The sequence below is a fragment of the Encephalitozoon cuniculi genome, chromosome X (genome assembly GCF_000091225.2).
Source record: "Encephalitozoon cuniculi GB-M1 chromosome X, complete sequence".
In the NCBI taxonomy this organism is placed as follows: domain Eukaryota; kingdom Fungi; phylum Microsporidia; family Unikaryonidae; genus Encephalitozoon; species Encephalitozoon cuniculi.
In genome coordinates, this window is record NC_003236.1 from 14,547 (window position 1) to 40,521 (window position 25,975).

The 25,975-nt window shown below is 44.8% G+C and overlaps 22 protein-coding genes and 3 non-coding genes across 25 annotated transcripts; 13 read left to right on the top strand and 12 right to left on the bottom strand.

The window, feature by feature from the left end:
• Nucleotides 1-33: 33 nt before the first annotated feature.
• On the top strand, nucleotides 34-1,197 carry ECU10_0130 (uncharacterized protein; the record flags this gene model as incomplete). The annotated part of the gene is made up of 1 exon (NM_001041961.1): nucleotides 34-1,197. The coding sequence occupies one exon, from the start codon at nucleotides 34-36 to the stop codon at nucleotides 1,195-1,197; it is 1,164 nt and encodes a 387-aa protein (NP_586128.1).
• An 83-nt stretch (nucleotides 1,198-1,280) lies between these two features.
• Nucleotides 1,281-1,919, bottom strand: ECU10_0140 (H(+)-transporting V1 sector ATPase subunit D; the record flags this gene model as incomplete). Its single annotated transcript, NM_001041962.1, has 1 exon — nucleotides 1,281-1,919. The coding sequence occupies one exon, from the start codon at nucleotides 1,917-1,919 to the stop codon at nucleotides 1,281-1,283; it is 639 nt and encodes a 212-aa protein (NP_586129.1).
• An 82-nt stretch (nucleotides 1,920-2,001) lies between these two features.
• On the bottom strand, nucleotides 2,002-3,168 carry ECU10_0150 (uncharacterized protein; the record flags this gene model as incomplete). The annotated part of the gene is made up of 1 exon (NM_001041963.1): nucleotides 2,002-3,168. The coding sequence occupies one exon, from the start codon at nucleotides 3,166-3,168 to the stop codon at nucleotides 2,002-2,004; it is 1,167 nt and encodes a 388-aa protein (NP_586130.1).
• A 55-nt stretch (nucleotides 3,169-3,223) lies between these two features.
• On the bottom strand, nucleotides 3,224-3,296 carry ECU10_0155. Its single transcript has one exon. It is a non-coding gene; the product is annotated as a tRNA-Asn (tRNA).
• A 74-nt stretch (nucleotides 3,297-3,370) lies between these two features.
• Nucleotides 3,371-3,688, top strand: ECU10_0160 (uncharacterized protein; the record flags this gene model as incomplete). Its single annotated transcript, NM_001041964.2, has 1 exon — nucleotides 3,371-3,688. One exon carries the CDS (start codon nucleotides 3,371-3,373, stop codon nucleotides 3,686-3,688), a length of 318 nt encoding a protein of 105 aa, NP_586131.2.
• Nucleotides 3,689-3,756: 68 nt separating this feature from the next.
• ECU10_0170 (uncharacterized protein) lies at nucleotides 3,757-5,034 on the bottom strand (the record flags this gene model as incomplete). Its single annotated transcript, NM_001041965.1, has 1 exon — nucleotides 3,757-5,034. One exon carries the CDS (start codon nucleotides 5,032-5,034, stop codon nucleotides 3,757-3,759), a length of 1,278 nt encoding a protein of 425 aa, NP_586132.1.
• A 66-nt stretch (nucleotides 5,035-5,100) lies between these two features.
• On the bottom strand, nucleotides 5,101-5,706 carry ECU10_0180 (ribose 5-phosphate isomerase; the record flags this gene model as incomplete). Its single annotated transcript, NM_001041966.1, has 1 exon — nucleotides 5,101-5,706. One exon carries the CDS (start codon nucleotides 5,704-5,706, stop codon nucleotides 5,101-5,103), a length of 606 nt encoding a protein of 201 aa, NP_586133.1.
• A 180-nt stretch (nucleotides 5,707-5,886) lies between these two features.
• Nucleotides 5,887-6,993, bottom strand: ECU10_0190 (uncharacterized protein; the record flags this gene model as incomplete). The annotated part of the gene is made up of 1 exon (NM_001041967.2): nucleotides 5,887-6,993. One exon carries the CDS (start codon nucleotides 6,991-6,993, stop codon nucleotides 5,887-5,889), a length of 1,107 nt encoding a protein of 368 aa, NP_586134.2.
• A 59-nt stretch (nucleotides 6,994-7,052) lies between these two features.
• On the bottom strand, nucleotides 7,053-7,125 carry ECU10_0195. The gene has a single exon. It is a non-coding gene; the product is annotated as a tRNA-Val (tRNA).
• A 73-nt stretch (nucleotides 7,126-7,198) lies between these two features.
• On the top strand, nucleotides 7,199-7,981 carry ECU10_0200 (uncharacterized protein; the record flags this gene model as incomplete). Its single annotated transcript, NM_001041968.1, has 1 exon — nucleotides 7,199-7,981. One exon carries the CDS (start codon nucleotides 7,199-7,201, stop codon nucleotides 7,979-7,981), a length of 783 nt encoding a protein of 260 aa, NP_586135.1.
• Nucleotides 7,982-8,002: 21 nt separating this feature from the next.
• Nucleotides 8,003-8,713, top strand: ECU10_0210 (DNA-directed RNA polymerase III subunit C34; the record flags this gene model as incomplete). The annotated part of the gene is made up of 1 exon (NM_001041969.1): nucleotides 8,003-8,713. One exon carries the CDS (start codon nucleotides 8,003-8,005, stop codon nucleotides 8,711-8,713), a length of 711 nt encoding a protein of 236 aa, NP_586136.1.
• Nucleotides 8,714-8,786: 73 nt separating this feature from the next.
• ECU10_0220 (translation initiation factor eIF3 subunit i) lies at nucleotides 8,787-9,776 on the top strand (the record flags this gene model as incomplete). The annotated part of the gene is made up of 1 exon (NM_001041970.2): nucleotides 8,787-9,776. One exon carries the CDS (start codon nucleotides 8,787-8,789, stop codon nucleotides 9,774-9,776), a length of 990 nt encoding a protein of 329 aa, NP_586137.2.
• An 8-nt stretch (nucleotides 9,777-9,784) lies between these two features.
• ECU10_0230 (uncharacterized protein) lies at nucleotides 9,785-10,192 on the bottom strand (the record flags this gene model as incomplete). The annotated part of the gene is made up of 1 exon (NM_001041971.1): nucleotides 9,785-10,192. One exon carries the CDS (start codon nucleotides 10,190-10,192, stop codon nucleotides 9,785-9,787), a length of 408 nt encoding a protein of 135 aa, NP_586138.1.
• A 123-nt stretch (nucleotides 10,193-10,315) lies between these two features.
• ECU10_0240 (uncharacterized protein) lies at nucleotides 10,316-11,875 on the bottom strand (the record flags this gene model as incomplete). The annotated part of the gene is made up of 1 exon (NM_001041972.1): nucleotides 10,316-11,875. One exon carries the CDS (start codon nucleotides 11,873-11,875, stop codon nucleotides 10,316-10,318), a length of 1,560 nt encoding a protein of 519 aa, NP_586139.1.
• A 183-nt stretch (nucleotides 11,876-12,058) lies between these two features.
• ECU10_0250 (uncharacterized protein) lies at nucleotides 12,059-15,484 on the top strand (the record flags this gene model as incomplete). The annotated part of the gene is made up of 1 exon (NM_001041973.1): nucleotides 12,059-15,484. The coding sequence occupies one exon, from the start codon at nucleotides 12,059-12,061 to the stop codon at nucleotides 15,482-15,484; it is 3,426 nt and encodes a 1,141-aa protein (NP_586140.1).
• Nucleotides 15,485-15,634: 150 nt separating this feature from the next.
• ECU10_0260 (Hap3p-like protein) lies at nucleotides 15,635-15,991 on the top strand (the record flags this gene model as incomplete). Its single annotated transcript, NM_001041974.1, has 1 exon — nucleotides 15,635-15,991. The coding sequence occupies one exon, from the start codon at nucleotides 15,635-15,637 to the stop codon at nucleotides 15,989-15,991; it is 357 nt and encodes a 118-aa protein (NP_586141.1).
• Nucleotides 15,992-16,085: 94 nt separating this feature from the next.
• On the top strand, nucleotides 16,086-16,652 carry ECU10_0270 (RNase PH-like protein; the record flags this gene model as incomplete). Its single annotated transcript, NM_001041975.1, has 1 exon — nucleotides 16,086-16,652. One exon carries the CDS (start codon nucleotides 16,086-16,088, stop codon nucleotides 16,650-16,652), a length of 567 nt encoding a protein of 188 aa, NP_586142.1.
• A 125-nt stretch (nucleotides 16,653-16,777) lies between these two features.
• ECU10_0280 (uncharacterized protein) lies at nucleotides 16,778-19,255 on the bottom strand (the record flags this gene model as incomplete). Its single annotated transcript, NM_001041976.1, has 1 exon — nucleotides 16,778-19,255. One exon carries the CDS (start codon nucleotides 19,253-19,255, stop codon nucleotides 16,778-16,780), a length of 2,478 nt encoding a protein of 825 aa, NP_586143.1.
• An 84-nt stretch (nucleotides 19,256-19,339) lies between these two features.
• Nucleotides 19,340-19,708, bottom strand: ECU10_0290 (U1 snRNP-specific protein C; the record flags this gene model as incomplete). The annotated part of the gene is made up of 1 exon (NM_001041977.1): nucleotides 19,340-19,708. The coding sequence occupies one exon, from the start codon at nucleotides 19,706-19,708 to the stop codon at nucleotides 19,340-19,342; it is 369 nt and encodes a 122-aa protein (NP_586144.1).
• Nucleotides 19,709-19,781: 73 nt separating this feature from the next.
• On the top strand, nucleotides 19,782-19,863 carry ECU10_0295. Its single transcript has one exon. It is a non-coding gene; the product is annotated as a tRNA-Ser (tRNA).
• An 89-nt stretch (nucleotides 19,864-19,952) lies between these two features.
• ECU10_0300 (acyl-CoA cholesterol acyltransferase) lies at nucleotides 19,953-21,158 on the top strand (the record flags this gene model as incomplete). The annotated part of the gene is made up of 1 exon (NM_001041978.1): nucleotides 19,953-21,158. The coding sequence occupies one exon, from the start codon at nucleotides 19,953-19,955 to the stop codon at nucleotides 21,156-21,158; it is 1,206 nt and encodes a 401-aa protein (NP_586145.1).
• Nucleotides 21,159-21,250: 92 nt separating this feature from the next.
• ECU10_0310 (uncharacterized protein) lies at nucleotides 21,251-22,606 on the top strand (the record flags this gene model as incomplete). Its single annotated transcript, NM_001041979.1, has 1 exon — nucleotides 21,251-22,606. One exon carries the CDS (start codon nucleotides 21,251-21,253, stop codon nucleotides 22,604-22,606), a length of 1,356 nt encoding a protein of 451 aa, NP_586146.1.
• A 24-nt stretch (nucleotides 22,607-22,630) lies between these two features.
• On the bottom strand, nucleotides 22,631-24,118 carry ECU10_0320 (uncharacterized protein; the record flags this gene model as incomplete). Its single annotated transcript, NM_001041980.1, has 1 exon — nucleotides 22,631-24,118. One exon carries the CDS (start codon nucleotides 24,116-24,118, stop codon nucleotides 22,631-22,633), a length of 1,488 nt encoding a protein of 495 aa, NP_586147.1.
• A 240-nt stretch (nucleotides 24,119-24,358) lies between these two features.
• On the top strand, nucleotides 24,359-25,012 carry ECU10_0330 (uncharacterized protein; the record flags this gene model as incomplete). Its single annotated transcript, NM_001041981.1, has 1 exon — nucleotides 24,359-25,012. One exon carries the CDS (start codon nucleotides 24,359-24,361, stop codon nucleotides 25,010-25,012), a length of 654 nt encoding a protein of 217 aa, NP_586148.1.
• Nucleotides 25,013-25,118: 106 nt separating this feature from the next.
• ECU10_0340 (inorganic pyrophosphatase) lies at nucleotides 25,119-25,952 on the top strand (the record flags this gene model as incomplete). The annotated part of the gene is made up of 1 exon (NM_001041982.1): nucleotides 25,119-25,952. The coding sequence occupies one exon, from the start codon at nucleotides 25,119-25,121 to the stop codon at nucleotides 25,950-25,952; it is 834 nt and encodes a 277-aa protein (NP_586149.1).
• Nucleotides 25,953-25,975: the final 23 nt, after the last annotated feature.

A 25,975-nucleotide genomic window follows, 5' to 3' on the forward strand; every position in this document is an offset into this window, starting at 1 on the left:
GATGTTGATAAATTGTGGACGGGTAGCCCTTTAATGTCTGCAAGGCTCAAGGGCGGTCTGTTTGTCAGATACAAACAAATGGAAAGGAAGCTCAGGCTCCTGGAGATAAGAGAGGGGTATGTGCGCAAGGAGATCGAGACTCTCAAGAGGGAGGAGAGGCACAGCAGGGAGGAGCTTGACCGGGTCAAGAGTGTTCCGCTGATAATGGGGCAGTTTCTTGAGCCGATTGACAGCTCGACGGCGATTGTGGGGTCGACTGCGGGAAGCAACTTTGTTGTCAGGATTCTGTCGACTGTGGACAGGGAGCTGCTGAAGCCAAACACCACTGTTGCGCTGCACAGGCACTCGAGCGCGATTGTCGGGGTGCTCCCGCCGGAGGTCGACAGCACGATTCCAGTGATGGGGGAGTCCGAGAAGCCCTCTGTGACGTACGGAGATGTGGGGGGCCTTGATGTGCAGAAGCAAGAGATAAAGGAGACTGTGGAGCTCCCGCTGTTGCAGTCTGACCTGTACAGGCAGATTGGAATTGACCCTCCGCAGGGCGTTCTGCTCTATGGGCCGCCCGGAACGGGGAAGACGATGCTTGTGAAGGCTGTGGCGAACCACACGAAGGCCACGTTTATCAGGGTGAACGGGTCAGAGTTCGTGCAGAAGTATCTTGGAGAGGGCCCGCGGATGGTCAGGGATGTGTTCCGGCTGGCAAGGGAAAAGGCGCCGTCGATTGTGTTTATCGACGAGGTGGACTCGATTGCAACGAAGAGGTTTGATGCATCGACCTCGGCAGACAGAGAGGTCCAGCGTGTGCTGATAGAGCTGCTGAACCAGATGGACGGGTTCGACCCGGCGGCAAATGTCAAGGTGATTATGGCCACGAACAGGGCGGACACGATTGACCCTGCACTCCTCAGGCCTGGGAGGCTGGACAGAAAGATAGAGTTTCCGCTCCCCGACAGGAGGCAGAAGAGACTTGTGTTCAATGCGATTACATCGAAGATGAGCCTGAATGACTCTGTGGACATTGAAAGCCTTGTGTGCAGGCCCGAGAAGATAAGCTGTGCAGACATCAACTCGATCTGCCAGGAGGCGGGGATGCTTGCTGTTCGGGCCAGCAGATACATGGTTACGCAGAGGGACTTTGAGGAGGCATACTCGAAGGTTGTTGAGAGGAGCGGCACACAGCCTGCATTCTATAATTAAACACCTGTGTCTTTTCTCCCTCCTTAGACAACAAAGATCCTTACAAGCTGGTGCTGTATCTAGTACAGATAGAGAAAAGGGATTTAATTGTTGTTCTTTTCTTTGGTTTTTAGGTTTTGAACCTTTTTAAGCCGAAAGAAATCTCCTCTGTCCTGTTCATCAAGTTCAGAAACGATGTAGGAAACAGTGTTTTCTAGTCTTGGAATGATGTTGAACTCCAGTGCATTGACTCTTCTATTGGTACTCATTAGTATGGAGTTGAGGACCCGAAATGAGTTTTTTAGTGCACATAGATCCACAAGCATTTCTAGAACTTCTAGGAACTTTTCTCTGCATTCATTTAGCGACTGACCACTTCTATCGAGGAATAAGATTGGTTGTATATTCTCCTTTTGAAGGCTGAAGAATGGAAGACTAACTCCTGACACCTGCTCTACCCGAGACCTCACATATACGTTTTGCTTTTGGCATTCGTATAAAAACATTTTTAGATTAGCTCCGAGAAACTCTGCTTCGGTGAGTCTAAAGAACGCATCTCTTATTTTTTGATTGATTCCTAGCTCTTTTCTCTTGTATTCATCCTCTACTGCCCGATATCTTACTTTCAACGCATCACTTTTTCTTTTTAGCAGCGAGTGTCCCTTTTGTGCACTCTTTTGCTTTGTTTCCATTGTTCTCAAATTCATTCTTGTAGGAAACACAGGTATCCTTTCGCCCGTCATTTTGTGGGCTCGAATTGCCCGTCCCAGAAGTATGGATAGTAAACATATGCAAAGGTAAAGATATCAGAACAATTTTTGAGGTTTACTTGCCGATGGCTATTTCCCCGCTGAACACAGCCCCCATATCGTACACTACTCTGTCGTCTTTGATATTTGGAAGGATGAACTTCGGAATTCTATCATCATCTGTGCCCTCAATAATCCCTAGAACGAAACAGTCAATTCGACAGATAAACTTCTTGAAGTTTTCTATGCCTTTTTCGATCCGCCTGATTTCGTTCTCATGTTTATTGTTGAAATGGTTAAATATAAACTTCTCACTTTCAAATGCCTTCCCGCAAAATCCGCACTTGTAATGGTTTTCATTGACGATTGTTGTCATGTTATTAAGCTCTTCTTCCTTGGTCTTCACGTCGAGATACCCAAACTCTTGGTGACTGGATAAAAACTCTCTTCTTCTTGCAGCAGCATCTGTTGTTTTGTGGTTTCTACACCCCATCATCATTTCAAGAGGATCGTCATACTGGTGTGCACATGTATAACAGTACAGAAATACATTCTTGAGTGCATTACAAATAAATTCGGCAGTATTCTGCCTGGTGGAGGTATCTCCTAATGCCGACGAGTATTTCTTAAGTACTTCCTCCTCGTTTATATCAAACATTCTACACATGGAGCTGAATATTGACATTGCTGTATCATAGTCATTACAGTCAGATAATATTTTAGGCTCCACCACTCCTGAGATATCAAATTCCTCAAGCTCTATACCCAGCTTTCTATCCAGGACAGACCTCATAAAATCTATGGATTCCTGTACACTTGCCTCTTTCTTTAGAATGATATAGCACAGTCTAGAGAATCCGTTCTGTGATGTCTGATGCTGGATCCAAAACCTTTCAAGGTTCACACACTGGGAAAATGCAGAGTTTATAACAGAACCGGGCACATCGTCAGATATATTTCTAGCTATTATGCATGGGCCTTCTATTTTAAAGCTGTAGATATTCCAAATCGCCTTTCTCCTCTCTTCACAAAAGAAATCGTCCAGGTACCTATATATAAACCATTCCTTTCTGAAGTTTCTGTCAAATACCTCAGGAACTCTTCTTCTATAATAATTTACCCTATAATCTTCATACGACTGTGTAGGGAGAAGCATACCCAGTTCTTTTTTGGTGATAAGCTTCTGTTGCTTCAATAGAAAGAATATGTCAATCTTATCGGCTAGACTTCCTTTTGTATCCATTTTCCAGGGTTATGGATGCAGGAAAGACTTATATGCTGTGTGCAAACCGACAAAACGCCCTTGGAGAGACTCGAACTCTCGACCTTTCGGTTAACAGCCGAACGCGTTAACCACTGCGCTACAAAGGCTGATGGCGCTTGTCCACATTCCGAACTACCTCAGGCCAGGAAACCCGACAAAAACTCTTCTGCACAAGCCCTCAATGGAAAGCCCGAGGAAGAACTTCAAGCATCCTAGAAACCTCGTTACAAAGATGCCAAGGAACACTCCCAACGACATAATCCTCCATGCACTCACTACAGAGAAGGCTGCCCGATGCATGGAGCAGTTCAACACCCTGGTCTTTTATGTGGAGAAGACTTCCACCAAACCGGAGATCAAGAAGGCCATCACGGAGCTCTATGGGAGTAAGGTTAAGAAGGTCAACACCCTGATAAACAAGCATGGGAAAAAGGCATATGTTAGCTTTGCTGACGAAGGTGCTGCCCTTGAAATCGCTGCCAAGATAGGTACAATCTGAATTAAATTTATTTTTCAGCTTTACATTTTCTACCTGAAACAATGTTGTTTTTGAGCGGGCAAAGGACCTTAATCAGACATAAGACTGCTTACAATATCTTCGGACCCTATCTTGGACAAGTCCGAGTTTGACTGCCCGACACCCAAGAATAAAATGGGAGCGTGGGAAGAAAAGGCCATATTCAGGATCTGCCCTATTCTGTCATCTACCGTATCAACCTTCGTAAGAAGTATACTGTCGATTTTTCTTGATTGATCTGCATCTCTAATTGCTTTGTTAAACTCTCTAATGTGGTCCAGACTATCCGATCCAACCAATGCCTCTCCCACATATATGATGTGATCAGGCCTGTTGATTTTCATTAGCTTGGTAAGAGAAGCCATGAGGTTCTTCTTATTGTGCATCCTACCTGCTGTATCAATCAGAATAACATCATATCCTTCATGCTGGGCCTCCTGAATGGCACATCTTGCGACAGAGGCATCGTCTTTTCCGTATCCTTTCTCATAGAATCCGACTAGATGGCCTCCTAGTTTGAATCTCTCCACGTGTGTTTTGAGCTGTTCAATAGCCCCCGCTCTGAATGTATCGCATGCAGCTATGTACACCCTAAGCTTGTTCTGCAGCAGCCAGTAGCATATTTTGGCCAGAGATGTACTTTTTCCAACTCCATTCACCCCAACGAAGCAAATAGAAAACACCCCCTTGTGCCCTCTTATTCTGTCCAGCATCTCCTCGTGGTCTACAGATGGAATAAGCTTACTGAGCACATTGGCCATCTTTTCCTTAAATGTTTTCTCGGAAACGCTTTTTATCTCTTCTTCTGCCAGCTCCGACATGATATCCTCTACAAGTGTTTTGGTTATTTGGTAGCTTACATTCTTGCTTATCAAATGCGTAGTCATCTTGTCTTTCAATTCGTTTACATCTATTTCCCCTTTGAACAGCCCAAATGCTTTTTTTACTGTGGCCTTCTTAACCGCATCAACAAAATAATTCACTACACTTGAAGAAGTGGAATAATCCAGCCCCCCCTCGTCTCCTGCATCCTCCCACCTTCTTTTCTTATGCCCTTTGTCTGCTTTCTTTTTATCCTCTTGATGTGTCTTCTGCTCACTCTCACCAAGATAATCGCAAACAGCTGCCTTGAGACTGGGAGTCCTGGATATGCTCAAATATACAAGTGGACCTCTAATTTCATATTCCATAATCTGGTTTCTGATTTTTCTTGAATCAGCAAGCCTGGACATGTCCAGAGATGCTATTACCTGGTTGAGATATTCAGGCATCCTTCCTTCCTCATGGACAACCAATCCTTTCTTGTTGAATACACAAAAGTATCCCATTTAGGGGTTTAGGATCTGATATGTTTTTTGTGCACCTAGCATCGACCTATATATAATCCATCAAAATCAATTGTTTCCATCTTCTTCGACAATTGTGGTATTTCCAACCGACTCGAACAGCCCATGCTCTACAACACCACAAATGCTCTTGCACGATGATATAAATACATCGTCATATTCTACATCAACTATGCAGTTCCCTAAGTCGGTGATCAATGGTCCCATCTTTCCATCAGTCTCCCTTAAACAATACTTCAACCCACTTCCTTCTAGGGTTGAAATAAGTTTCAAAAGAGATGTGGGAATGGCTTCAACAGGAATAAAACATCCATCAAATGTTTCCCTGTATTTGTGACTCTGAACTATTATAATGGTCTCTTTGGCCATGGAGTAAAGCAGCTTTTCTGTGGTCAATGCCCCTCCCCCTCCCTTAATCATGTTCCCATTCTTGTCAAAGTAATCCGCCCCATCTATGTATAGGTCTAGGACTCCATGGGCCAAAGGACTTGAAACGGTAAAGCCTTTTTCGCTAAGTATCAGTGCCGTCCTAATGCTGGAGGGTACATACGTCGCGTCGTGATGTAATGCATCTATGTATCTTTCAACTGTAGTGCCTGTCCCAATTCCAATCACTGTCTTATTCGCAATGCATTTCGGAAACCCTCGATCCATGTGATCAAGAAATTAGAGTCATAAATCGTTGTAAAGGAGAGATGCTACCAATAGTCCTAGGCCATCGATCGATACCTGATAAGAGGATGTTCCTGTCAAGTTTAGTGCATTCTTTTCTGGCACTCAGAGGGAGCCTATGATGATGTGTATGACAAATACAGGGAATAAAAAGAGATGGATTTACTTGACACATTTCTTAATACGCCGTACAACGTCGCATCCATATCCAACAACACTTGATACATCCTGCTCCTCCCTGGAAGTCACCTCAACAACCCCGGAGATGCGGTCTATCTTACTCCACAGCCGGCCTTCAACTATGAACTCTCCAAGATCGCGCTCAACATACTCCACACTCACCCTAAACGTCTGTGCCATGTTTTCAAGCAGCATCAATCGGTAACTTTCGAGGACTTGCCCGTATACGCGCAACCTCATCTCCCGGCAAAACAAATCTACAAACCTCCCAACAAATACGTCATCCTGAAGAGACTTACAAAACAGGTACAGATCGTTCATAAAATCCCCATAGTTGCACTCGAACAGCGAAGTTGCTAGTTGTACTCCAAGCTTCTCGGAACTCCCTATCACATCACTGCACTTAAGAATGCGCGTCTCAATTTCTCTCCTTTCAAACCTAAGGAGGCCGCAGAATATCATATATCGCACAGCCCGCGAGTAGCTTATCACTTCACTCGACTCAAATGACGGTAATATCTCACTAAACAAAATCCCTGCCTCCTTGAACTTTCTCCTCATCATCTTGAACATTCCCTTGTACACCTTGTATCTGTTCCTCCTGTCCCAATCGCATCCTCTCTCATATATGTCGTCGGCCACCTCAATGCTCTCCTCAACAACTTTTCTGTTTCCTACAATCAAACCCATTCTGATTTTACAGAGAAAAATGTCCATCTTCAAGGACAACGACATGTCATCTCTCATAAGTCTTCTCATCCATTCAAATCCGTTCTGGATGTCCATCGTTTGGCAGTAGAACTCTGCAATCCTTCGGTCAATCTCGCTTCCATAGGTCTCGTTGTCCACTTCCTTTTCCCGAAGCCTCTCAAGCTCTTCAATTCTCTCGTTCTTGGTTTGGAGTAGTGTTTTCATACGTCCGCGATCGAGCTTCAGCACACCTTTCTCGGCAAGAAAGCTGTAGAGGTCATACATGCATTTATCAATAAGCAATCTTTCAAGGTGCTCTCTGGATTCGGGATTACCCAATTTCGTGCCATGAATCAGGTCGTAGACGAGCAATGTTGGTTCTTGGAAGTCAAAGTCCATGGGTGTCCAGACCGCCATGATTTTAATCCAAACACGCATGGTGTAAAAGATTGCGAAAATGCTTTTGCTCGGGTTCGAACCGAGGACCTCATCCGTGTGAAGGATACGTGATAACCACTACACTACAAAAGCTCACAGTGGGAGCAATCAATATCCACCAACAGGCTGGTAGACTCATTATATCTGGTGGACCTAAAATCCCCTAATGGATAATGCACTTCAAATGTATAAGAAAAAGATAAAGGAGCTGCACGAGGTTAAGACTCAAATAAAAAACATGCTTTTTCTTGACTACGACCTGGAATGCTTGGATGACTATGCATCTGTGTGCTGTATTCTTGCATCACTAAACAAAGAAAAGACAGAGGAGCTACAGGAATATGCTTATGGCATGGAAATAGAAATGGTGATCACTATTGGAAGATCCCTCGATGCAGATAAAAAAAAGAGCCTTGTCTCAAGCATCGAAAAGATTGAAGTGATTGATGCCGAGATAGATCAGTGCAAGAACGGTCTTAGAACCAGGCTTAGATATCTTCACAATCTGATGGGAGATGACCTCTTCTTCAAGTTTATCGTAGAGATGGGGTGTCTTTTTTCCTTGGTAAGAGCGACTCCATCGGAGGTGATGAAGTACGGTATCAAGACATACGGGTCGCCTCTGTTATCCCAGCATCCGTTGGTTGCAAAGGCATCCCCGAAGAACCAAGGAAAACTCCTCAGAAAGCTTTGTTGCAAAACCACCATTGCTGCGAGGTTGGATTTCTGTGAGAGTAATTTCGAGATAGACTTCTATAAGCAAATGGAAAAGATTTTTAGCAGTTTTGAGGATAGCATGGTGCAGGAAAGCTCCATCCTGAAGACTCCGCTTGCAAGAAAGGCAACAAGACGTGGAGGGATACGTGCACGGCAAAAAAGACGAGGCTCTCCTTCACCAAAGAAAAGGAAGTTTTTGAAGCTTGGGATCGGCGAAATTGATGAGTCATGATGTAGAAGAAATTTTCATCCCATGATAAGAGGCATTTTGGATTTCATAAGAAGCCGTCCGGAAGGAGTGGTCGAGGAGGAGCTGTCCTCGGAGTTCCCGCAGATGTCGAAGGCAGATGTTGCTAAGGAGCTGAATGCATGTCTAAAGCGCCAGGAGATTAGTCTGTTTAGAGATAAGGGCGTTCTGTATTACAAGCCGTCTCCAATAAACGTGGATGATTATGAACTTACGATATATAACCTAGTGAGCCAGAGCGGAGGCGAGGGAGTTTGGCTGAAGGTGATAAAAGACAAGACCAATATGCCACACAACTTGGTTGGGAAGGTCCTCAGAAGCATGGAGAGTAAGAGGATTATCAAATCTGTCAAATGCCTCAAAAACAACAGAAAGGTGTATGTCTTATATGACCAGGTTCCTTCTGAAGAAATTACGGGAGGCACATGGTTTCATGACAACGATGTAGATGTGGAGTGTGTAGCCAGAATTTTGGAGATTATTGAACTGTTTCTGGAAAAGAACCTGGCTGGTAGGGAAGAGCTCCCCAAATATGAAGACAATCCAACTCTAGAGGATATAATGAATTATGTCAGGAATGTGAATATCCTGTCTATTCCTTTAAGACTTGACGACCTAGAGACGCTGGCAGATATACTCGTGTTTGATGGCAAGGTGGAGAAGCTGCACTCTGGACCAATAGCCAGATACAGAGCCTTTAAGCCATATGCTAAATGAGCCTTATCAGCCGAAGCGGAGGCCGGGATGTTCCGAAATTTTTGCTTATTTCGAATTTCTCTCTTTGGGGATAATGGGTGATGGCCTTTCGGTAGGAGATGAAGGATATTTCCTGAACATAAAATGTCATGAAAGACCTATAACGGAGGTCAAGTTCAATTACGATGGAGACCTGATATTCACAGCAGGGAAGGACTCCACGGCCACACTTCTTCGTGCCGATGGATCGGTGATTGGTGAGTACAAAGGGCATCGAGGGTCGATATTTTCCATTGCTATAGACAATAAGAGCGATGCTTTGATGACGGGAAGTGCCGACCAGTCTATCATTTTATGGGATGTTCCTACTGGAAAGGTAAAGGCCCAAGCTGATGTCGGCGTTGTGGTCAAAGGGCTGGATTTTTATCGGGATGGAACGTTGTGCTTGGTATGCAGCGACGATTCCATGGGAAAGACTTCCTTGGTTGGGATGTTTGACACCAGGAGCAAAGATTTTAGAAAAGTTCTCACGCCTGCCTCGTCTCCTGTGAAGGTTTTGCTGGATGCATCCGAGGATTTTCTGGTTTATTGCGACTCGAAAGGAAGTATTAGCTCTGTAGATCTCAGAAACCTGCAGACCATAAAAAGTGCGAGAATCCACACTTCCAAGATAAACAACATTAGACCAAGTAGATGCAGAACTTTTTTCATTACGGGATCTACGGACTCGCAGTCAAAGATTGTTGACTTTCTTGATCTCTCTGTCCAAAAGACGTTTGTATGCGAAGAGCCGGTGAACTGTGCAGCTATATTCAACACTAATGATAAGGTCATTTGTGTTGGAGGGATCAATGCAAGGGACGTAACTACAACCAAGGGGAAGTCTTCTTTTGAGGCAAACTTCTTCGACGTTGTAACGTGCGAGAAGATCGGATCTTACAGCACACACTTTGGAACGATAAATTCTGTAGATGTCCATCCTTCCGGAAAGCTGTACTGCTCAGGAGGGGAGGAGGGAACTGTTACTATCCTGGCATTTGCTCAGGATTTCTTCAAGGCCAACTTCACCGGTTTCAACAATTAAAAGGTCTGCTATTTAATGTACTCGTGATCTCTAGGCCCGTTTTTTATTGTGATGCTTCCATCCGGATGTCTAATTTCCTTCAGGCCTGAGGGAAACGTCTTTTCAATCTGCCCATTCGAAAACTCATAGGTGATTGTCTTGGTTTTTGCATCATACAGGTATCTGTACTGATTGCTCTTGACAACATACGTCGATCCGTCTTTAAGGTAGTATCTAATCTTGTTTTGAAGTTGATCCTTGTGCATGACCTTTTTGGACTCCAGCATCTTCTTATACTCCTCGTTGAGCTTCCTGAGCTTAAGTATTTCTTCCTTGAGGATATCGACCACCGATATGTTTCTGTCCTCGTCCAATCGTCTCATTAATGCGTCAATGGAGTCAATCTTTTCTTTTATGTTTTCCTGCATGAAGACCATCCGTGCTTGTATGGGGCAAAGGCGATTACGTGAGGTTCAAGGTCCCCCAAAGAAATTTGGACAACAGCAATCAGAATCAAGAGGGAGAGGGAGAAGCCGTCTACTTTCACTTAAATATTTTATTCAGCGCTTGCTTTCGATTATCCCGTCAATTCTTAGAAGCTGTGACACCGCCTCCACGGCAGATTTGATGCATTGACTCTTCACTGCGTATGGCTCCAACACAAGATCTCTTGTGTCAACAATCTCCCCGGTTGTTCCATTGACTCCATAGAAAGAACCTTCCTTATGCTTTTGCTCTAAAAGAGTGATGGCTTCCAGGGGATTGAAAACTCCTGAGTTCTCAAGGAGTATAGAGGGAATGATTGTCAATGCGGATGCCATTCTTGAAAAAACCTCAGCTTCCACCTCGTTGTCTCCTGCGCTCTGCATCAGCTCGTGCGCCATTGCCATTTCGGCAGCCCCTCCTCCAGGGCAAAGCTTAGGGCTGATAAATATGCTCTTAGCAACCTTGACTGCATCCATGAAATTCCTCTCAAGCTCATCAAGAATGTCTTTTGTCGGACCACGTATAACAACGCTGCATGCCTTTGGATGGGCACATCTACTGAATTTGCAATAATATTCCTCGCCATACTTGATATATTCAAATAGCCCGCAAGAGACTCCGACGTGTCTTTCCTCAAGATCTTCAGGCCTGCTTACCGAACGAGCTCCACACACCTTGCTCAGCCTAGAAATATCCGTCTTCTTCAATCTTCTAAGGCCCGTGATGTTGTTTTCAAACAAAATCGATAGTGCAAGATCGCTAATGCCCTTTTCACACACTACAATATCCGGCCTCACCCCAATTATTCTTTCGCACATCTCACGGACTTGCTCCTCCTCAATCTCAAGTGCCCTTGTAAAGTCGTTTTCTTTCGAAAACTCGTAGTTTGTTTGGCTCTCCCCCTTCTTATACTCAAGGGGAGACTCAATTATAACAATCCTTGGATTCTCAATGACCCTTCTCATCTGCGGATGTATAATATCCTTGTTGATCAGTACCCCATCCACAACCTCAGACTCCATGAGATTCCCTCCAAGCACCTTCTCTACCTTCATATTGTTCTTGAGATCGCATTTGTTCTCTTCTTTTACGTAAACCTTTTTCACGGCCTCTAGAGCAAGATTACCGATAGGAACCTTAAGGATGTTGCAAATCTTCGATGCCACGCTCCCGTTGATGATCTTGATTTTAGTCTCTTCATTGGAATCCAGAGATATGGCCGCTCCATCAATCGCCTTGATGCAGATCTCAAGCGCCCTTCCTAGAGCCTTACAGATTCTTATTGGATGGACGTCTCTGTCTAATATGTAGGTCATCTCGTTCAGAATCTCGGCCGCAAGAAGCACAACAGATGTTGTTCCATCTCCTACCTCGTCATCCTGTGTCTTTGCCAGCTCTATAAGGGACCTGGCTGATGGATGTGCGACGTCAAGCTCTCTAAGAATGGCGTTGCCATCATTGGTCAGCTCTATCGAGTTTATCTTCGTCAGTACCATCTTTTGCATTGCACGGGGCCCAAGGCACGTTCTTATCACGGAGGATATGGTTTTTGCTGCTATTGCGCTTTCGTTTTGGATCTGTGCAGGCTTATCAGGCACAAGAATATACATCTTCCGAGGGATTGGTTTCTGCATTTTGGGGCTCCAGGATTCTCCTAAAAAATTGCTCTAGGCCTTCGGTCCATAGAAATGCCGCTCAGACTCGACATAGCGGAATACCCCGAGCATCAGGGCCCCTATGCTAACGATGTTTGTGGAGCCACAGAAAGATGCTTCCACACCTCCCCTTCATTTATTTTTTGAAAGCTCAATCCCCCAATGGAGTCTGCTTTCACAAAAGAGCATAGCTGGTCGATCATATCCTCTTTCTTTGAGCAAAAAGGACTTGTTAGACAGCAGCTCGACTCGTTTGATCAGTTTGTTAAAACAAAGATGCAGGAGGTTATTAATGAAAGCCCGGTAATAATCGTCCAGTCAGCACCCACAGCAGGGATAGAGACTCAAAAGAGAATAGCCGTTAGATTTGGACAGATATATGTCTCCAAACCACCTGTCTACACCGAGTCTGACGGAAGGACGATCACAGTCTTTCCGAATGAAGCCCGCATAAGAGACTTAACATATGCATCTCCTCTGTTTATCGATGTTACAAAAGAGACTTTGTCTGAGCTGGGAGTTGTTGACAAGCACAAATACTCAAGGGTTCCCTTTGGATCGTTGCCTGTGATGCTGAGGTCATCATACTGTGTTCTCTATGGACTAGGCGATAAGGACCTCATTGACCTTGGAGAATGCCCGTATGATCAAGGGGGGTACTTCATAGTGAATGGATCTGAAAAGGTCATTGTGGCCCAGGAACGAATGGCAAGTAACACTGTCTATGTGTTCAAGAAGGCACAGCCTGCGACCTATACACACTATGCAGAAATACGGTCTGTTCCTGAAAAGAGCTCCAGAAACCCAAGCACCCTGTCTATGAAGCTTTGTAGATCCCCGGGGGTGATAAGGGTTTCACTGCCATTGGTTAAGCAAGACGTCCCTCTTTTTGTTTTGTACAGGGCGTTGGGGTTTTTGTCAGACAAGGAGATAATTGATCATATTCTTTACGAAGACGATGAGGAGATGTTTGAGCTCCTGAAAGAAAGTATTGAGGAGGGAACCGTTGTTCAGGACCAAAATGTGGCGCTAGACTACATCGGAAAGAGGTCTGCGCCTATAGGAACGCCACAGGAGAAAAGAATAGTGATGGCCAAGGACCTTCTTGCAAAGGAAGTCCTCCCCCACATTGGAACACAGGAGTTTTGTGAAACCAAAAAGGCCTACTTTATTGGATATATTGTCCAGAGGCTCTTGCTTGTGGCGTTAGGAAGAAGAAACCCCGACGACAGAGATCATTACGGAAAGAAAAGAATGGACCTCAGCGGGCCTCTACTTGCATCACTCTTCAGAACCCTGTTTAAGAAGCTGTGTGTGGATACAACGAGACACATGCAAAAGTGCATAGAGAATGGAAGAGAGTTCAATATAGCTCTTGGACTGAAGGCAAGCATAATTACACAGGGGTTTCGGTACGCATTGGCAACAGGGAACTGGGGAGACCAGGCAAAGGCGATGCAGACGAGGGCTGGGGTTGCTCAGGTTCTGAATCGATACAACTTTGTTTCGACTCTTAGCCATCTGAGGAGAGTCAACACACCCATTGAAAAGGAAGGAAAGTTGGCAGCGCCCCGACAGCTCCATAACACACACTGGGGTATGGTTTGTCCTGCGGAGACGCCCGAGGGCCAGGCGTGTGGCCTCGTAAAGAACCTGTCACTCATGGCGTATATCTCTGTTGGGTCATCTTCTGGGCCATTGGTTGAGTTTTTAGAAGAGTGTGGTGTTGAATCATTGGAGGAGATATCCACTTCACAGCTGGATGCAGCAACCAAGATCTTTGTGAATGGAGTTTGGGTTGGGATTCATTCAGATCCTGTGGGTCTGATAAAATCGCTCAAGTTATTGAGGCGAAGCCTTGAGATGGATAAGGAGGTTAGCATCGTCCGAGATATTCGGGAAAAAGAAATCAGGGTACAGTCAGATGCTGGAAGGCCTTGTAGGCCTCTACTGGTTGTCAAAGATAATAAGCTTGTCATTACCGCAGAAGACATAAGAAAATTGAAAAGGGGAGAAATTAAATGGGATAACTTGGTTACCTCGGGGTTTATTGAGTTTCTGGATGTTGAGGAGGAAGAAATGTCTATGATAGCGATGAACACGAAGATTCTTGCCGACGAGTCTAGGAACTCGTCTGACGTGAGTGTTTCCTATACTCACTGTGAGATCCATCCAGCATTGATATTGGGGATTTGTGCCTCAACCATTCCGTTTCCTGACCACAATCAGAGTCCTCGTAACACATACCAGAGTGCAATGGGCAAGCAAGCGATGGGGATCTATGCAACAAACTTTCTGCTGAGGATGGACACGCTGAGCAATATCCTGTTCTATCCTCAGAAGCCGCTTGTGACAACAAAAAGTATGGAATATCTTCGGTTCAAGGAGCTTCCATCCGGCCAGAATGCTCTGGTTGCAATTGCGTGCTATTCTGGATACAATCAGGAGGATAGCATTATCATGAATCAGAGTGCCATTGATAGAGGCTTGTTTAGAAGTTTCTTCTATAGGACATACACCGACCAGGAGTCTATGTCAAGGCCTGGTGTCAACGAGGAGTTTTGCAAGCCTAGCAGAGGGGCTGTTCTGAGGATGAAGAACCTGAATTACAACAAGCTGGATGATGATGGACTTATAAGCCCCGGGACAAGGGTTACTGGGGACGATGTTCTTATTGGAAAGATAACGCCCATACTGGACCCTGAAAGAAGTACCAAAGAGGCGCCTGTTTATGTGTACAAGGACAGCAGCACTGCAATGCGTAGAACGGAAACAGGAATTGTTGACACGGTTATTGTTACAAACAAGGATGGATACAAGTTTTCCAAGGTCAAGGTAAGGTCTGGGAGGATTCCCCAGATGGGAGACAAGTTTGCGTCTAGACATGCGCAGAAGGGAACAATAGGAATTACTTTGAGGCAGGAAGACATGCCCTTTACTTCTGAAGGGATAGTTCCGGACATAATCATAAACCCGCATGCGATTCCCAGCCGTATGACCATCGGGCATTTGATTGAATGTCTCCTGGGCAAGGTTAGTGCAATGAGTGGAGAGGAGGGGGATGCAACACCATTTAGTGGCGTGACTGTTGACGGGATATCCTCCAGGTTGAAGTCGTATGGCTTCCAGCAAAGGGGGTTGGAGGTTATGTACAATGGAATGACAGGGAGAAAGCTCCGAGCTCAGATGTTCTTTGGGCCGACATATTACCAACGGCTTAAGCATATGGTTGACGATAAGATACATGCTAGAGCTCGAGGCCCGCTCCAGATACTCACCAGGCAGCCTGTTGAGGGAAGGTCCAGGGATGGTGGGCTCCGGTTTGGAGAAATGGAAAGAGACTGTATAATTTCCCACGGGGCATCTGCTTTTCTGAAAGAAAGGCTGATGGATGTGAGCGATGCATACTCTTGCTATGTGTGTGACTTTTGCGGGCTTCTTGCAATGGGTGGAAGCAAGGTGAATGAATGCAAGGGATGTAACAACACCACGAATGTGAGCATGGTTGAGATTCCGTATGCCTTCAAACTCTTGATTCAGGAGCTGATGGGAATGAATATCGCACCAAGGATTCGCTTTGAAGAATAAAAATGTTCCGTTGTTCTTTACTGGAGTCCCAAGCTGCCCCACAGGTTTCATAAGTCTGAGAAGGTCTTTGTCGTGAAACGATCTTACTTTTGAAACCAAGGACCCCAAAAATAAAACAGATCTATAAAAGTCAACAGAGAGGTAGAGCCAATGGATGAGTTCAGCGGAGGGTTGAGACCCACAGACAGGTCTCTTCCAATAGCCAACATATCAAAGATCATGAAGAAGCCTATTCCGAAGGAAGCAAAAGTTGCTAAGGACGCAAAGGAGATAATGCAAAAGTCTGCCGGGGAGTTTATAGCTATAATAACATGCAGAGCTAAGGAAATATGCGAGTCCGAGGCCCGGAAGACTGTTACTGGAGAAGATCTGATAAGAGCAATGGATGAGTTGGACATGCCTTATTATGCCGAGCTTGCCAGGAAGTATTATATTCAGTATAGAGAGCTTGCTAAAAATGAAAGGGTTAGGAAGTATTCCCGAGGTTTTGACTACAGAAAACCGTAATTTGTATGGAGTGAATTTGAGCAGATCAATTAAAGTTGGTTATCCTTATTCAGCAGGGAAGAATTTATTCTAGCCGGCCATTAACCCATTGTGGATGGACGGAATAAAGTCAATGGTAAGTGTTATATCCCACTGCACCGGGTCTTCAAGATTCTCGTATAATAATACAACCGTCTTTTGCGTGGTTCATGGGCCATCAGATGCCATATCCAGGCAGGAAGACCCCGACCGGGCTATTTTGGATGTCCGGTGGAGGGACATGGTGCTTATCAACGGAAGAGTTTATGATAAGTACTTTTCAAGAGTAATCGAGAAAATTCTTTCCAAAAACATCATCTTGGAGCTGGATGCTTGCAAGGTCATACAGATAAGTTTCAACGTTGTAGGAGAAACAAGGAACACCCTTTTCTGTGCTGTGAATGCGGCGCTTTTAGCACTCGCAGACGGGGGAATTCCCCTCAGGTCGATGTTTTATGCTAGTAGCTCCTTTATGCACGAGGAAGAAGTTGTTGTCTTTGATAAGGACGAGAACATATTGTCCACCCACTCATTCGAGGGCATTTCAGAGACAAACATAGAGAAAGCAAGGGATTTCCTCAAATATGTCAAAGAGGCGCAGGCATACACTTTAAGGTCCAAGTTTCCCTTCTGTGCCGACTAGCTCCTTGATGTCCTGCAATGGTAGTGCCAAATGGAAGGCTTCTTGTACTTACCAAAATATCGCCAAATAAATCCACTGCCTTTATTCGTTTATAGTTGTAGGCTAGTACTTTTAGGCCGAGGATGTTAGTTAGCCACGTAATTTCTTTCAAGGTCGTCAAGAAGAATCGACAGTGTCTTGGTCAGAATGTTGACAACCTGGAATGGCTTGAGAGTAAGAAGCTCTGCAACCGCCTCAACGCTTCTATTTTGGCATCCTATCATCAATAGCACAGACTTTCTAAGAACCGATAGGTCTTGGGGGAGCTTCCCATGAAAGTACATTCTGGATATATCCGGGATGAGATCCACCACAAGGCTCAAATCCACTCTTCCAGTAGACGCCATTCTGATCCTGTGAATGTCGTCTGAGGAGAAGTATGTCGTCGGCCCCTTCCCCGTCACAGGGTTGCTCAGCAGAGATAGGGACAAAGATGGAGTAAAGTCTTTGAAGCTACTTGAAAGTTGCCCGACAAACCTGGACATGAAGTTTTGGTTGTATCTCTGTATTCGGCTATCTTCATTGGGGGATAGGGATCTAATGAAGATTGCAGAATGCTCTCCGGTTTCCTGTGTAATTGTTTGTTTTATCCCCACGGGTGCAAAACCACACTTTGTCCAGAATCTGTACAGAGTTTCCGTCATACCAAACGAAGCGCCCATCCAGTCGACACGGGGAAATGATACATCGGACAAGCTGTACAAAAGAACACCCTCTTCTCCACCCTTCGTTTTAGCGAGATGGATGTCCTCGCCATGGCCAGAAAGGTGCTTGATTAGTAAGTTCAGGGATGCTGTTCCATATCCCATTCCAACATATTCAGGATGAACAGCTATTCTAACTATCCTGGCACCATATGCATCTAAGAACGACGCATCTAGGTGCTCTTCGGAAACAACCCAGGAGATTAGGTTACCCTCCCTCAAATGCTCGGTTCTTCTACACCTGCCTTCAAAAGAGATCTGAAGAGAGCAAATCACTTTTGGAATGTCCCTTCCGTTGTCTTCCACTGGGGTTACAAGGGCAAATATCTCATGCCTTGGAGAATCAGCCAAGATCTGGAGATCGTTGGGACTGTTTCTATAGTGGGAGGAAATGAACAGAGAGAACAGATCGTTCAGGAACCTTTCTGCAGGGGATTTTCCGGAGAACAGGATGCTCTTGTCAACATAAAAAAGTTCGCATTCCGACGGACTTGGGCATCCCTCAATCTTTGGGATAGATGCATCCAACACCAGTGCTCTGTACAGCCAGTCTTCCACGGGGTCATTCTGGCCGTATCTAATGGACTCATTCATCGCCAGCTCTTTGTATACGAAGGAATTTGATTCAATGCTGCTCTTTCTGAGGGTTTCCGATAGCTTGACAGAAAAAGCCCTTCCTGTCCCCTCATACCCGCTAGCTGTTGTGGCCATGATAACAAAGTTTGGGAATATCAGCTTCATGAGGTATGTGAGAGGAATGGCTGCCGCCTCATCGACCACCAGCAGGTCTGGATAGTACTTGAGCTCATCCAGCGGGTTGAAGTACTCTATAATCTGCTTTCTTCCACCAGTGAACTCTATCTTCTGCATAAACCTCTTGTTTCCCCTAAACTGATATATAATCTTGAAGTCAACGTATCTCTTATATCCCAGCTTTTCAAGACCAGTGATAAGGAACATGAAAACTGTCTTGACGTTTTCAATTGCCGGGGATGCAATGTACACAGACAGGAGGCCAAGATTCACTGCCTGGGCTATTGAAATGCCCAGTGCTGCGGACTTTCCTCTTCCTCTTGATGCAGTAATGGAAAATATCGTTCTGCTTTCTCTTAGTTCCAAGGCTTTAAAGAGTTCCTCGATGATGCGTATCTGGTCTCCGGTTTTCCCAAGGCCTTTCAAAACCTCATTGCCGGAGCTGTGGGGTTCTAATGGAGTAGCTTTCCTCTCGACGACACCCGGATTTTGGATGTCAGGCATGCTCACGCCATCTAACATGTTGAGCTTATCGTCCAAGAACAGCGCAAACCTTGAATTCATCAGTGATCTGAACAGTCTTTTGTTATATCTCGGCTCAAACTCTCCGATCTTCTCGTGAATGTCGACTCTGTGAGATATAAGTGTCTCCATAGAACATGTGCTGTCTAAAAGAAGCACTATAGCTCCACCTCCCCTAACAGTTTCCACGCTCGTTGCTATCAGATTGGGAGACAGGGCCTCGAAGTCTTGCAGTATCAGCATGTCGACGGTTCTTCCCAAGATTCTTTCACTTTCCTTATACTCAATGAATTCTATGTCGTTAGATTTTATGAACAGAGACAAGTCGTCCTCGGACTCTTCGTTTTGTACAGCTCCCCTCTGCTTTTTCCCAGAGGCTTTTCGGCTTACCTTTTTTGTTATGTCATTCTTGTGGCACCAGACTACTGTTTCCACGGGGCCGTGCGAGTGGCCTTGCAGAACCCTGTGGACGGTCGGAAGCTGCAGTTTTGCATTCTCTCCGAGCAAAACGACAAAAGATCTGTGGTTTCTTCTTCCGTTGGTCTCGAAGAAGCTTTGGATTCTTCCATCACATAGAAACGTCATCGGAGAAGGACTATTTCAAGAAATTTATTTAGATGGAAGTTATACCAGAATCGTTGTGTGTAACGAATCGATCCTATTGAGCAGTTACGTGTATCTCTCTATTGCCTCAGTGATGTTCTCTGGAAAGTTTTTCTTGTCTCGAAAGTCAAATCCGGATGGAAGCCTAAATCCCTTAGGCTCTTCCGGTAGAGCAAGGTTCAAATAAAAGTCTCCTGGAGGAAAAGGGGGATAGGACGTGCTTTTGGAGCCCTCACACTCAACCTTTTCTCCTGCAGTCTTTATATCCCTCAGGATGGAAGCCATTTCGGCTGCTATGTCTTCTTTCTCAAACATCTCCATATAGTAAGCCTTTCTCATCAAGCCATGCTTTGCACCCCCACAATGCATTCTTCTGCTTCTTAGTCTATCGTTTAGAAGCATCTTGTTGCAAAACTCACAGAAGTACCTTGGCATTCGATGGGCTTTCGAATGGCGTTTAGAATGAATGCATCGTGCCCGTATTCATTTTGTTGCCTTCGCAGGCTAAGACCTCGTAGCAAAGTGGTTAACGCGGTAGATTGCTAATCTATTTCCTTCTGGGAGCGCGAGTTCGAATCTCGCCGAGGTCGCTCTTTTTACTGGTATGCGAGGGTAGGATATAAAACTTGCCATGTTGACTGATACGGCTTAAACAAAAGACTATTTCTCCATATCCCTGATGAGGAACAATCCCTCTGCATCACCAAGAAATGCTTCTTCCCACTCGCTGTCTGTGCACACCACGGGAAGAATTCATAGAGGCAAAAGTAAAATATACGGGCTGAAAAACTTGGCCGTAATAATTGCATTTTTGAGCGTGGGAAGATTCATAATAGACAACAATAGGGAGTTTGGGTTTCTTATGTCATTGCCTCTCCAAACACTTTCTCTGACGGAATGCTCGTGTTTTCTTCTGACGATTTTCATGAGCTTTGTGCGCTCACTCCTTGGGTTCTATATAGAGGCGAGAGAGCTTGGAACTTTGCACATATGTCTGAATCTAGGTATCTTCGAGGTACTCGTTGCATACTTGAATCTAAAATATATACGGCACATCTACTTCTCAGGATGGTCGATGATACTTGACGTTGTTTACATAGCCAAGCTGATATCATTCCATCTTGTTGTTTGGGAGCTCAGAAGAGATAAAAAGGCCAATACAGCAGGGATGTTGAGAGTCAGGCACTTTCTGTACTTCCTGGTTGTCCCTACGCTCTGCTTCCAACTAGACTTCCCTATGAAAGCCAGGAGAAGCACCAGAGACATCCTCTTGAAGACTGCACAGCTTCTACTGGGCTTTCTTCTCTTCGTCCTTGTTATGGACCAGTATGCAATTCCCAGCATATACCGAATAGTTGACTTCGAAGACGTAACAATAGTGATCGAAAACATAATCAATCTTTCGATAAGCACTATAATCCTGTTTCTGATATTCTTCTACACAGTGTTCTACTGTTTTCTGGATGCAGTTGCTGACATAACGTTGTTCTATGACTCATGCTTCTACCAGGAGTGGTGGAATGCATCTTCTGCAAAGGAGTTCTGGGCTCTATGGAACAGGCCCGTGTACCTTTGGTTCAAAAGGCACGTCTATACGCCCATGATCAGCAGAGGAGTGTCCAAGGAAAAGGCAGGGCTGGTCATATTCACGATATCCGGGTTGGTCCATGAGTATGTCGCTTCCATCTCGATAAAGAAGGCTACTGGGTGGTTTCTGATAACAATGCTTCTTCAAGTTCCTCTTATCCATGTCACAGAGTCATTTAAAAAGAGATTTCCGAGTTTGGGAAACTTCTTTTTTTGGGGAGCATTTTGTGTCATCGGGCAACCCTCTGTGATGCTTTTGTACTACAGATCTCTGTATCTAAAGGAATGCCACACTTAGGGGTGTGGTCCTACAGAACCACCCTGACCGTGAATTGAATGTTTATCCCAGAGACCGTCAGATCCATAAAAAACAAATAAATAGGCCTAGAGATGAAAGAGGTGGTGAAAAAAAGAACATTTTTGCATGATGCAGTGGACATGGTATCGATGGGAAGCCACACACTTGAGAATGACGACTTCACAAGATGCTTCCAACCAGTGTCGACAATAGAAATGGACACGAGTGGGATATTCTACACATTCTCCTTTGTGATAAGATACTTCATCCTATTTCCAATAAGATTGGTATTCCTTGCCCTCTGCGTGATGATTTTTCTGCTGATGGTACTTAGGGCGGCGTTTACAAAGAAGAGCATTCATCTGGAGAGCGCACTGATGTTTGCAGCGAAATCTCTAACGCTTGCAATGAATGCAAGGATAAAACATCTTGGAGAAAAGAAGAAGCTTTCCGAGCCCCACATATATGTTGCAAACCATACATCATTTGTGGATCTCTTCCTCCTTAGTAGCCACAGGTTTCCCCACGCATGTGTTTCCGAAAGGCACGGAGGACTGTTTGGATTTCTATTCAAGTCGATTTTAATAAGAAATGGATCGATTGCATTCAAAAGAAGCGAGAAGATCGATAGGCAGCTGGTTGTGGAGAAGGTCAAGGAACATGTGTGGTCTGGGGGTGCGCCCATGCTGATTTTTCCCGAGGGGACATGCGTCAATAATAAGTTTTCAGTGCTGTTCCAGAAAGGACCTTTTGAGCTTGGGGTGGCTGTGTGTCCTGTCGCAATAAGATTCCAAAGAAGGCTCTTTGATCCCTACTGGAACAGAAGAAGCCATGGATTTACCATGCATATGTTCTATCTCATGACCAGGTGGAGGCTTGAAGCCGAAATCACATGGATGGAGCCAGTCCGCATAATGAAAGACGAGACTTCCACACAGTTTTCTCATAGAGTCAAGACCATCATTTCCAAGGAGGCAGGACTGAGGAACACCCTGTGGAACGGCTTCCTCAAGAGCAGTCCGGCCATCAAGGACAGAGAGATTCTGGGGGAATCCTATTTAATAACATATGGAAGGGTTGTGTCAAATTCGTTGGATAGAACCAATGCTCTTGATGCAGAGCTGGGGAAGTTCTATCTATGCGACGACAACATCGACTCTTCATCGCTAAGAAGCCATTGCTACTTTGGACCCATGATACCCTACAAGAAATTTCTGAATGAGGTTTTGAAGGAGTACCTAAGGCTCAAGGGACTTCCCCAAACAGAACTAAAGTTTTTGTTGGCCAACCATAAAAGCAAGGGCGACTCTCTTGGAGACCGTCAAAGAAAAACATTCTGCAGCTGCGGGGCCAAGAAAGAATCGGAGAAGGGAGGCTTCAGGAAAAGACGAAACAGGCCATTTATATTTTGTAAATACGAAAGTTATGCAAGCCGTGGTCTAGGATAAACATTTCTGTTTTATGATCCCTCCCTATTCGGAAATAGTGCTTGTTACCTTGCGCCTGATGGAGCCGAGCTTGCATCGTCCAACCTTGTCTGCGAACCTCAGCGAGCACAGCGTTTCGTTGAAGTGGTCTGCAGCGGGCGAGATGTTGACAAGCATGATCGTTCTAGAGTTTCCAGACAAGAAGCTTTGCAATAGATGCGTAAGCTTTGAGTTCCTAAACGGAATGTGGCTGTCTTTCCTAAGAATAGAATTAAAGACATCCCCTAATGCTGATAGGCTTCTATTTATGTTCTGTGTTTCCTTTAGTCTGATTCCCTCTGCCTTTGAAGCGTTTAATCTTTCAGACCCTGCTAAGTCTATAAGCACCATGGCCCCTTCTCTCTGCTGCTTCAAAGTCTCGTTCCTCATCCTTACGTTTAGGATATAAACAGCATGGCTCCTACTTGACTTCGAGTTACAGCTGGTATCTCCGACTCTTTTCTTCCTTGCCCCATCCTGAAACGAACTGATGGCTCCGGATATGTCATGAATAGGTATGCTGCTGCAATCCATTATGCTAGCATCTGTACCTTTATGGACGATTGCAACTTTCCTCATGTCTTCAGAAAGCAGGTCTATTATTTCCTCGTTGTATATCTCCACATAGTTGCATGTATTATCAAAGCACCATCCTGCGGCCTCCATTTCTCCGACAGTTCGATAGATGCCTCTTACTGCTTGAATAATGAGCCCTGGATCATCGCCAATGCCTTCCATAGTATATGTCTTTCCGCTCCCTGTCTGTCCATATGCAAACACACAAACCCTATATCCTTCTAATACAGAATGGAGGGTCATCTCCACCTCGCCATATATACACCTTTGGGTTGCATCCGGCCCAAATACTCTGTCGAATGAAAAAACATACTCTTTTCCATTCGTCTCAATTCTCAGAGATTCGTCAGATATTTCCATCCGAGATCCTGTTCCACCGGGCATGTTGGGCCTTATGCGGCAAATCATCCGGATGGATCCCTTGAGGTCCATTATTTCGCCTTTAAGCTTTGATACAGCTTCCTTGTATTTCAGATACTCCTTTTCAACCTCCTCCAGCCTTTCTGCCTTTTCCTTGTATTTATACAGATGGGATTGCATCTCTGCATTGTCTTTCCGGAGATCATCATTCACGGACATGATCCTGGCGAGCTCCTCTCTTATCCTTTGGATCTCAGTGTTCTTTTCATCCACTGCAATTTTGATGTTTTCAGTATTCGAACATCCTCCATCGTCATAGGTCACTCTGCTTGATTTTGCTATCACTGATTCCAACTCCTTTATTCTCTCAAGGAGCTCGGACTCTCTGTTTCTTGCTGACTTACTGCACCCGTCGTATCCACAGGTTCCAGGCACACATACTTCCAGCAGAACGGAGTTCTTCCTAATTTTATTTGACGATCTCTCGCCAATGTTTTCTTTGATCTCGCTGAATACTTCCTTTATTTCGTCTATTCTGTGCTGAGTTCCTGAGCTCATTGTTCAAAGGGCCCAAACCTGCATATTAAGTGTTGTCCCATAGATTACTGTGTGCTTTATGCATATCTGAAGCTGCACGAACAGATCCAGCTGATAGGTCAGTGGGCTTCAGCATCCTACAATCTTAGTAGTTCGCTTGAGACTGTATGTTCCAGAAGTTTGACTGCCCAATAACTCGAGACATCATCCAACAGATGGTCTTACTGGAGAATCATATACTGTCTTCCCCTGGCCCTGGAAATGAAATGTTCTGCGTGCCAAGTAGAGATAGACAAAGACATCAAAACTCACTATGCTTCTGAAGTGCATAAAATAAATGTCAAGAGACAAATCTATAGTGCTCCTCCGATAACGGTTGAGGAAATCAATGGGGACCATCTGAGCGATGATGTGTCTTTGGAGATTAATGGCCTTGAGGTTGGAGAGAGTGTTTTCAAGAGGTATGCTAAAAAGAGAAGTCTGCCCAAGCCAGAAAACACTTTGGAAGTTGCATGCCTGTTTTGCAATTTTCCAGAAAGTGACAACCACTACAGAGAGCATGGCCTGTCTGACGAAGAAATTGCATATATCAGTAGCAAGGTCTGTTATGTGTGTTATGAAGCTTTCAGCGAGCGTGATAGTCTTGGAAAGCACATTTCTTCCGGAAAGCACAGGAATGTGGTAACCGATGGCGTGAATCTCATATTGGAAAACGGCAAGGTTATCCAAGGAAAGGGGCGGCTCCGGGCGAGAGAAGAAGAGCCCATCCCGAGACTGGAGAGGAGGGAAAGAACCACTCTTGTAAGAAGATTGGTGCAAGATGATAGAAATGAGTCCGCAAAAAACAAGAATCGTCTGAAGGTTTCTCTTTCCATGAACTATCAGCCGCGCTTCAGGCCTGACTGGATGCAATAGATCTGCAAGGGCTTTTAAGGTGTTTCGGATGTCAAAATCATTATTATTACTTAAGAGAACAATGTTTCAGATGTTGTTTTAAAAACATTTGGGTCATTGCCCACAAATGCCTGCCTATTCGACAGTGAGAGTTGGAAAGAAGTACTCGCCTTCGTTCAAGGTGTATGTAACACAGGATGGGAAGATAGTATCGCCGTTTCATGACATTCCTTTGTATATGTCAGGCAACAGGGAAATTGTGTCTGTCGTCAATGAGATACCTAGGTTTGAGAATGGAAAGTTTGAGATCAACAAAGAGGAAGCATTCAATCCAATAAAGCAGGATATTAAGAAGGGATGGCCAAGGTTTGTAAAGAATGTCTTTCCCATGAAAGGGTATCTGTGGAACTATGGCGCCCTACCACAAACATGGGAGAATCCTCATGAGGTTGATAGGCATACCGGGGCAAGGGGTGACAATGACCCACTGGATGTTATTGAGATAGGAAGAAAGAGAAAGGAGGTTGGAGAGGTTTATCAGGCAAAGGTTCTTGGAAGCATTGCATTGGTTGATGAGGGAGAGTGTGACTGGAAAGTGGTAGTTATTGATGTCAACGACGAAAAAGCAAAGGAAATCAATGATATCGAGGATGTCCGAAAGGTTTACGAAGGACTGCTTGAGCAAACGATTTTTTGGTTTAAGAACTACAAGGTTCCTGATGGGAAGCCTAAGAACAACTTTGCTCTGGATGGGAAGTACATGGACAAGAAGTTTACTGTGGGCATTATCAAAAGTGCCTATGAGAATTGGTGCGGAATGATAAATTCCAAGAGTGACACCAATATTTGCAAGGAGAATTCTACTCTCATGGATAAGGTTGACTCTCCTGCAATCATCCAAGAGGACTTGTCTGATGAGGAGGTTCCTGAATGTGTTCATCAGTTTGAGTTTATTAAATGATGGATCAGTCTGTGTGATGTTTG